Genomic DNA, 10,148 nt, shown 5'->3' on the forward strand with positions numbered 1-10,148 from the left:
ATTATTTTGCTTTAATATGAAGTTGAATAATAGTTATTATGTTATTTCAAAGTATTTTTAACATATTTGTTATATTAAGTAAACTTTTACGATTTTACGATACGAGTTTATGATTCAAGCTTACAGAGCCTTCATAAGATTCCATAAACTTTCGAGATTATAATAAAGTATCAAACCTTAATTTACCACATTATCATAAACTATCTCCTTCTATTAAGTATATTTTTATTGATAATTTGAATAGTTTAAAAGGAATTTTAATAAAATAATATATATTTTTAATTTCCTCATAATTATTAAGGGGATAGCCGGATAGGAAGTAAGAACTAAGTATATATGAAAGTAACTACAATTTAAATTTATTTAAATTAATGTCTATAATTATATATTAATTTATTTTGAATATAAATATTATATTTTTAAAATATTTAATTTTAGTAAGAATATGGTTAAAAAAATTATTTTTAACTCTAAAGGATGGGTTGAGTGAATAAAGACAGGGTCTTGCAAAAAAAAAATAGTATTTATTTTGTCTTAATTTATATTTTAATAAATATTCATAAATGTTCACATATAATTAAAGAGTTGAAAATAAATAATTAATGTATTAAATTTAAGATCAAACCGTTCAGCTAACGTCTAATTTTAATAGAAATAATCATTGATTAAATTTTATTTATTTTTTAACTGATTCATATTAATCTAAGACGATACCTTAAAATATCGGTGGAAAAAATAAATGATGACATATATTCATATAATCCGTAGATATTGGTGAAAAAATAATTCCCATCTCGTATCCATTATTGTCATCCTTAATCTTACTCAAGCATGGACCGCAAAATATACATTTCATCTCACGAGGGCCTACATACCAACCCATTCTTTATTATTATCATGTAATATGGGGTACGTGGCATCACCCTATGCAATACATCATTAAAATCATATGTGTGAGAAGTAGTCCAACTACACTAATGCTTTGTGTGGCTAACGAAATAAATTAATAAGCAGGAGAGCATAGACAATGAGCAGAAAATAGATAAATTTTTAAGGTGTTTTAAGCAAAAGTAGAAGAAAAATAAGAAGTAGGTAAAAATATACATATATATTTTTTTAGTGGATTCCATAATTTTTCTAAAGTTTTTAATTACAAAATCTCTTTATCTATGAAGAGATTCTTTTTTTTTTTTCACCATGGATACCACTAGCCATTTTATCTCTTCTTCCAAAGAATTAACAAAGTTATTTTCTCTAACACTTCTTTTGCATATAGTTCCCACTTCTTAAAATCTATCTAAACAATAAATAAATAAATAACATTAACATTGTCTTTATGTAAAACAATTGCAATATTTTTACATCATTTCTTAAAATAATTAACAAAAAGAAGAAAATCACACATTTTAACAATCATATTCCTTTTTATATATTTCTTTCAAATATATAAAGTGTAAAAAAAAATCCAAAAAGTATTGATCGATGAATAAAATTATTATTTTTAACTAAGGAAGCAAATGGAATTAGATTAATGTACCTATAAACGGACCAAGCAATAGAAAGAAAAAGTAGAATCTGATAAATCATCTCAATATTTGTTTTCAAAAGTTTAAACAAACTACGACCAGTTATAATTTATTATGTACATCAGTACATGATATTCAAATCTTCCTTTTTAAACACTGAACAAATGGCATCTAATAATTAATAGGAAAGTTTTTCTTCCTTGAAATCGTGATTTCACTTTTGCAAGCTGCTATATGAAGTACACTTATTATATGTTGTGTTCTGTAAAAAGAAAGAAATAAAGATAAAAGAAGAGAAGATAAGAAAATAGGAAATTCACTAAAAATTGATATTGATTGGTCGAAAAAATATGAGGAGAAAATAATCTATTTAATTGGTTTATATTACATCAAATAAAAATCAAACTTGAAATTATTAGTTAAATTACATAATTATTATTTACGTATTATAAAATTAACCTCAGTACGAGGGTTAAAAAGTAAAAAACCCAACTGCACCTCTAATCCTCGGTCCTGCAAGTTGCGACAAGAATGATTATTTTATTATTCTCATTCACATAACTAAGCCATATCAGATACGAACTATATTAATTTTTAATTTAGAAAATAAATAAAACTTTTGAAGAATAAAATTAAATATTTAAATAAAATAAATGAAATGCAATTAACAAAATTAAAATACATTTTTATCCACTCAGTAATGATTATTTTCTGTGTCTAAGCTGTTATCAAGCTGTCCTTGCTGGTACAAAGCCAAATTTGTAAGTTTAAAAGAAGTGAATAAACAAGTTGGCTCCAATCCAAAGATATATAGAACAAGATTGTTAAGTGTTTATAATCTAATAAAATCACTTTTCTTTCTATATCATAATGTAAGTGCCTTAAGTTAATTTTCATATATAAAAAAACTAATTAATAAATAAAAAAGTAATTATTTTATAATTAATTTTATTTATTAAAACGACAAAAATAAATAATATAAGCAATTAATATTACACAAAATTAAAATAACATTTATTTTATTTATTTAAAATATAACACTTAGCAAGTCCATTACATATACTTAAGTTAAATTTTTCAATTTATGAAAAAAATTAATAAACATGCATATAAAAATTAGAAGTATAATAATTTGTAGTCCTTGTTAGAAAAACAAAACAAAACAAACGACAAACTAAGAGCCAAACTGTAGTGAGAGAAAATACCAGGCAAAGATAAATGTCTCCACTCTTCAGCAATGAATTAAGCAAATGCTTGCGGCGGGTTCGTCCTCGTTTCAACACCCTCAAACAATTAACACATTCAACTCAAACTTCGTGTTCAATTAAATACTTAATTTAATACTATCAAATTATTTTCTTCTAAAACTATGCCAAGTCTACAAACAGCGAAGAATTAACACTAGCTAGGTTCTTAATTGTTCTATTAAAACAGTCAATTTGTTCTTACATTATACGTGTAGATATGGTTGCATTATCTTCGCCGGAACCGATCCAATTTCAGACATGATTAAAAAAGAAAAAAAGTAGAACACTAATGACGTCAGTTACTAATTGAATCACACAGCTTAGTAGCAAGTAAACATACACAGAACTAGACAATTCAAAGAAGTAAAATTAAGCAAAAACAAAAAATAAAAGATAAAAAAGAAAAAAGAAAAAAAAAGTCATAGCTGTCCTTCAAATTTCACAGATGATTATACCCTGGAAATAGTAACCCTAAACATGAACCTCAAGCACACCCTCCATTGCACCCAAACCATTAAAAAAAAATGCAATTCATTTAAGACCATTCCCCGGTGTTGAAATGGCAAGTCCAGGCCAAGAGAAGCAATCTCCACCAACGAACCCACCCTCGCCACCTTCTAACTGCCACGTGTTGACGCCGGAAGCCGCAACGCCGCCGCCAATGTTACCCCCGTCGACCATTCCAGGGAAGGCCCAACCCGACCTCCCAATCCCGAAGCCCATGTCATCGAAGCCGTGTCCAAGCCCAAGCCCAAACCCGCCGAGGGCCAGAAAGCCAGAGCCCTGGGTGTTGTTCAGCAACGAAGTGAAGCTCCCGCAGACGCTGACGTTACTCTGTTTGACGTCGCCGTCAACTCCGAACTGCATGGACCCCCCTTGGCTCGTGGCGATGGGTGCCAATGCAGGTACAGTAGGGTCCGGCGCTGACGTCATCGAGGAGGAGGACGATGACGTGGCGGAGTGGTGGGTGCGGGAGCGCTTGGCGTTCTTGCGGCTGCCGCCTCCGACGGGGATGTCGCGGAGGGTGCCGCCGTGGGTCCAGTAGCGGCGGCAGGCCTTGCAGAAGTGGCGCGGCTGGGAGTAGTTGTAGTTGTTGTAGTAGCAGAACTTGGTGTTGGTGGAGTCGCAGCGGGGGCAGGGGAGGTTCTCTTGCTCCGGCGGAGGAGGAGCTCCGGCGGAGGTTTGAGGCTTGGCCGCTCTGCGGCTCTCGCCGGAATTCGACGATGGCATTGGGTGGGTTGCGAGAGTGTGAGCAAGTTGAGATTTTTTTGAAAATGGGAGGAGTGGTGATGGTGATGGTGATGATGATGATGATGATGTGTGAGAGTGAGAAGGTTTTGGTGTGGAGTGGGTGGGTGAAGCCTGAAGGGGGGTTTTATGGGAAAGGAGAGAGAGAGTGAGAGAGAGAATATCTGCGGTGGAAACAGAGACATCTTCTGAGGCTTATATGAGGCAGAGTGGGATCAGCTTTACAGTGTTCTGTTAAGCACGACATTTCAGTCGGCTCCAGAAGACCCTCTCTCTATTTGGGTCGGCTAATAGGGCTGCGCCTTCTGCACCAACCAACCCCTCTCCTCTCTTCCCCAATCCAATCCAATCCAATCAATTTTCCTCTTAACACAAATTTAATTAATTCCCTTTCCCCTCTCTCTCTCTCTACATTCTACATTAGATGCATTTTGCCTTTCATATACTATATACTTTCTATTAATTAAAATTAACTTATACTTAAAACAGATAGAGTAATTATTATTTTATTAAAATAAGAATAACATAGATTGTGTTAACGATTAGTTAGCTTAGCTAGCTCTTGTTCTATCCAACCAGTCAAGCGAATGATGGGCATGTTGTAATATTATATGCATATATTCGTTTCTCCTGTCTTTTCTGCTTTGACGTAGAGGTCGTAGGCTGTAGGGGGATTAGCCAAGTCTAATAATATGCATCCAAGTTTGATTTTTGTTGTTATTAGAAAGCATGGATAATGCGACACTCTAGTCTAGTGTTAAAAATATCTGTATAATCAGGCAAAGGTAATATGGAAAATGGGCATTAGGCACATGTAAAAATATGCATATCCTGGATAGCGAGAAATTGGTAATTGGAAACCTAAGTTTGATTAATTATGGCGAGGTGGTAGATTGAGTGGGGTATGATATGATTTTGGAAAACGTGGGAGGGCAATGTTGGGTTTGGGGAAAATGTAAATGTAAATGTAAATGTAATTGTAATTGTAGTAGCATGAGATTGAGACAGTGGGTGGGGACAGAAGCGACAGAATTATGAGTGTCGGGCAGCGTGGGGAGCAATAATTGGGTCTCCCCTCTGATTTCGGACGCGTCATGTCCGCATCAGATTCCTCCTCCGTACCCATTCTTTCTATCTTCCACCGGATTTTGCGCTCCACTGTAGCCATTAGCACTGTGCTGAGCGCTTGATAGCGATCAGACGGTGATGGTCGTGTCCGGTGGAGGGACACCTGTCAGCGACAGAGCGGTGGTTGTCGGTCATGCTCCATCTCCGGCACAGCCAGAGAAAGAAAGAATCATGGGTCGCTGTCAATCAGGAAACAAAACTTGGAAACTTGGAAAGTGGAGACCCTTGTTTCTTTCTCGGAGGACCCAAACACACAATCGCTATCATCCTCGCTTCGCTTATGTTTGTGTTTATCCTAATAATAATAATAATAATAATAATAATCACTGACCTCTTTTTGGCCTTTTCTCCACGCACATGATTCCTTGCACTCCATCAAAATGAATTGGAACATCGCACGCTTCCGTTTTCTCTTCTCGTGGGGTATTATTGCTTACTACAACCAGAATTATGAACCATCATTTACATCCAAAAAAGATATCCCCCAGCATCCTTTTACAATTTAATGCCTCTATCTCTGAACGCAACATTCCATTCTTTTTTAACGCCAAAACAGACGCAACAAAATTCACCTACGTCAAACTGGATATCATTATCATATGCATACACAATCACATAATAAATTCTACAAATTATTATAGAGCAGGGTGTCAATATAATACAAAATCAATTAATATTTTATTTTCAATTTCAAATAATATAATTGTATTTAGTATTATATAATCAACATACCTACTACCTCTGCTCATTGGTAATGGCCTAGAACAGAATCTAATTCAAAGAAAGTTTCCAAATTTAAAGAAGACGCTCCAAAATCTTCTCATTCAACCCCAACCTCATCTCCAAAAAGACATGATTAAGAAAATGTCACTATTTTTAAAATTCTCAAGACCTTTACTCCTAGATACCCATCAACCAACATTTTAGCTCTATTAATGAACAAATCACCATTTCAGAAGTAATAAAATAATACTTTTTTTTGTATCTATTGTCACCAAATAAATAAAATACTATTTATATAATCAATTTAGTATTTTTTTTTATAAATTTTAAGTCAAGAGTGTTACTTTATCACTTTTATAAAAATTAAACTAAAATATCTCTTACGTTAACTATTTTTTTTTTACAAGAAACATCCACAACTAAGTTCAACAAGTAGAGTTGGTAGAGGAGTCTGAATAATGTTAGAGGTGGATTAAATAAACATAAACTTAGGATAAAATTAATTAATAATATCAACTAAATCAACCAACTTTCTTGAATTAGATAAATGAGTTTTTTTAAAATAGAATCAAAGAAAATAGAAATTATATACGATAATGGATCAGTTTGTTTAAAATTAAAAAATATTTTTATAAAAAATTATTCTTAAAACAAGGAGTTGGGGTTGCTTCTTAAAAAAAATATATAAAAAATGGTTTTTTGAAAGCAGTTTAGACAAACAAAAAAATATTTATTTATTTTTATTAAGAAAATGTGTTATTTAAAATAAAAAAAAAAGATTTACACAAACAGACTAAATATGAATTGTACAAATCTGCAAAAGAAAAAAACAAGTAAATACTCATTCTAGTCTTATATATAAATAAAAAATTTTGGTTTACACTAATTAAATTAAGTTCACAAACATCTTTTAATTACACCAATTTCATTTATAAAATAACCTTTAATAAATAAAAGCTATTTTGGAGATGGTAACAATAGATAAAGTTAAATTAATTTAATTTTTTTATATTTGAGACTAACACATATGTAATTTATAATTACATTTTTTATTATATTTAGTTAGAGTATCTAATTCAGTCAAAAAAAAATATTAAAGTATCAAATTAATTTGTAAAATCTTAGTTAGAAAATAATTAAATGAGTTTTATTAAATAAGAAGGATTTTTTGAAAATAAAAAAATATAGTATGCTTTTATAATTTGGGTTATAATTTTTTTATTTAGAAAAATAAAAGGTATTTGTATGTTGGGTTTGTTTGCAAGCCAGTAGTATGGTTAGTTGAGTATTATTTACAAGGGGTCATTCAATTACACATGTATTTTATGCTTTTCTTAACTTCTACTCTAAACGTCACAAATTCACAAAGAGAACCTCTTGGTTAAAGGATTTTGAGAATTCCTAGAATTGTGTTTGGTATGATAGTTGTTTGTGTGAATTGAATTGATTTTCCTTATTGTATAATTGTTATCTATGTTGTGTATTTGATTCATTATGGATTGAGTTTGAATTCTATTATGAATCTTTATATTAGTAGAAAAAACACTTTTAAATTTGGTCATTTTTTATTTTTAAAATCTGTTTTTTGACCGATTTTAAAAGAGCTGATTTTAAAAAGTGACACTTTTAACATTGGTCAATGACCGATGTTAAAAGTATAACTAACTTTTAACATCGGTCATGCATAAACCGATTTTAAAAATTAGACTTTTAAATTGGCATAGGTCGTTCCAGTTTCCTCAAAAGGCCTAAAACTGTAATCTGGAACGGCCCGTACTGCAATTAGAACGGGCCATTCTGGTTGTAGCACGGCTCGTACGGCAACCAGAACGTCTCGTTCAAATTGCAGTACGGGCCGTTCCAGATTTGAAATTTACGGAAATGCAAGACATGAGAAAAAAATTAGAATATTACCTTGATATAGTCTTGCAAAGAAAATGAGAAGCTAGAGACTTTAGATGTGACTGCGAGAGAGAGTAAAGAAAAAAATTGAGGAAAATATTAAAGAGAATAGAGGGAAAGATCAAAGAGAATGGAGGGAAAGAATAAATATAGGCGTTGACTTTTTTAAAATCAGTTATTTAAGAATCGATTTTAAAAGTAGCACTTTTAAAATCGGTTCTTAATGAGCCGATTTAAAAAGTAGCTTTTAAAATAGGCTCTTAATTAGCCGATTTTAAAAGTAGCACTTTTAAAATCGGTTCTTAAGGAGCCAATGTTAAAAGTAGCTTTTAAAATCGGTTCTTAAGTAGCCGATTTTAAAAGTAGCACTTTTAAGATCGGTTCTTATGTAACCGATTTTAAAAGTAGCATTTTTAAAATCGGCTTTTCAGTAGCCGATTTTAAAAGCGTTACTTTTAAAATCGGCTACTTAAGAACCGATTTTAAAAGTTGCATCAGAGACCTTTTAAAATCGGTTAAAGGGTAGTCAATTTAAAAAGTAATGTCATTATTTACAAAATTGCCACCGCGTCACTTTTAACATCGGCTGCTTAAGAGCCGATTTTAAAACTCCGATTTTAAAAGTAATTTTTGTACTAGTGTTAGGTTATTATGAGACCCCTGATAACCCTTAAATTCATAGAGTTGTAATAATGTTAAAATTTATTGATTAATGTGTTTGGGGATTTGGGTTTTAACCCTAAAGAAATAATGTAGGGGTATGTTTTTGGAATCTTAGAGTCTTAAAATCCAATAGAATGAATCAGTGATTAAATTGATTGAATAATTGAGTCAAGGATAATTTGGAATCCTTAGATTAGGCTTTAGTTTGTATAGAAAATTGTGTGCCATATTAAACATATTATATTATCGAATTAGGCTTCACAGTCTACATAAGATTTGGAGTTATAAATGTTAGGTAACAAATGGCTTTGGAATAACTTTAAAAGGATGTCGTGAACTCAAATTATGATTAAATTAATGAGAAAATGTCAAGCTATCAAAATTAAACTTAAATGTTGTGGTTTTGTAATTTTTATGTATGGTAAACAATAAAATGAACATTTAAGGTCAATATAGAAGTTGTACATAATTATTTTAGCTTTCTAATAAAATTAAAATCAAGTTGATATTTCATTTATACCATAAAAGGTCATAGAAAATTAAAATAAGGAAAAAAATGTTTGTGAGTTATAATGGTGAGTGTTAAGAACTAGGAGGAAATTGAGAGAAATGTAGCGTTATGATTTGTTATGTAAGGGTTTAAGGAGTAATTATAACTGTGATGTGCATATGAGAAGTGTTAAAGGTGTGTTTGAGATGTTGTGCTATGAAGTATTTATGCTTATGAGATGTATGCGTGTTATGAAATAAGTCCAAAAAGTTGCTCAATAGGGAGAAACCCAAGTTTAAATTTAGATGGATCTCCAATCATATGTCTTGAGCAATTGTTGTCCAAATACCACATCAAACTTTTGACTCTCCAACATTCTTACAAAAGAACATCAAAAGATAAAATTTGGTATCCAAGTGTTAGGTTCTTTTATGTTGGTATTCAACCCTTCGCTTTTAGCAACCAAAATCTATCTTCCACTAAGAACAACATGCTTTTAAGTATGGTATGACCTTTCTTATAGTAATAAAAACATGTAATAGAGGGTCTAGAGGATGCCTTTTAAAAAGTTGGTGGTATTTTTATAAAATATATTTTTTAGCACTTGAATTAAAACCAAGTTTAGTTTTATTAAAGGCATGTTTTTGCTTACCCAAAAGCATATTTAAATTTTCCCTACCATTGGTGGACCTTTGCAAGTGTGGCTTTCAAATTAGAATTTTCTTTCTTCAACACTAAGCAAGTTTCACAATTATTTTTTGTTGGTAAGGAAGGAATAATGGTACAAAAGCATTCACCATTTATATGAAATTGTTTCAAGAGAATTATGCTCCAATTTTAAATATTCAACTCTTGTTCTATTTTTATCAAGTTGTTTTCATACTAAATGAATATGCTTTTTCAACTTGTTGTTAAGGACTCCAATACTTTGTGCCTCTTTGTGCACTTAGATGAAATCCTCTTGCAATTGTTTATAGTTGAAAGAAGTGTCAAGGTTTGAATCCTTTACTTCACTTTTGCTAATTTGCTTCAGCCATCAGGCACAAGTTAGCTTTTTCCTCCTCTCTTGAGCCACCAAAGGAACTCATGTCATTGTCCTCCCAAGCTATGTATGCCTTTGTTGCTTTGGATGTCTTTTTACCTTTTTTATCCTCTTATTGCTTCTTCAAGTATTGAACAATCAGCCTTAATGTGTCCTTGCTTTCTACATTCAAAACAAGT

At 31.5% G+C, this 10,148-nt stretch overlaps 1 protein-coding gene and 1 long non-coding RNA gene across 2 annotated transcripts; both read right to left on the bottom strand.

The window, feature by feature from the left end:
* Positions 1-1,841: 1,841 nt before the first annotated feature.
* Positions 1,842-6,138, bottom strand: LOC145954351 (uncharacterized). The gene is made up of 4 exons (XR_014431556.1): positions 5,481-6,138; positions 2,976-3,003; positions 2,732-2,810; positions 1,842-2,039 (listed from the first exon to the last, which is right to left on the bottom strand). It is a non-coding gene; the product is annotated as an uncharacterized LOC145954351 (long non-coding RNA).
* Positions 3,053-4,457, bottom strand: OBP1 (OBF binding protein 1). Its single transcript, XM_020383789.3, has one exon. It carries the CDS (start codon positions 4,001-4,003, stop codon positions 3,305-3,307), a length of 699 nt encoding a protein of 232 aa, XP_020239378.1. The 5' UTR covers positions 4,004-4,457; the 3' UTR covers positions 3,053-3,304.
* Positions 6,139-10,148: the final 4,010 nt, after the last annotated feature.

Source organism: Cajanus cajan, chromosome 2 (assembly GCF_000230855.2).
Source record: "Cajanus cajan strain Asha chromosome 2, NIPB_CcT2T_4, whole genome shotgun sequence".
In the NCBI taxonomy this organism is placed as follows: domain Eukaryota; kingdom Viridiplantae; phylum Streptophyta; class Magnoliopsida; order Fabales; family Fabaceae; genus Cajanus; species Cajanus cajan.

Bases quoted from the DNA above. Each gene is read 5' to 3' on its own strand.
- OBP1 (XM_020383789.3), bottom strand. From the start codon at position 4,003: ATGCCATCGTCGAATTCCGGCGAGAGCCGCAGAGCGGCCAAGCCTCAA.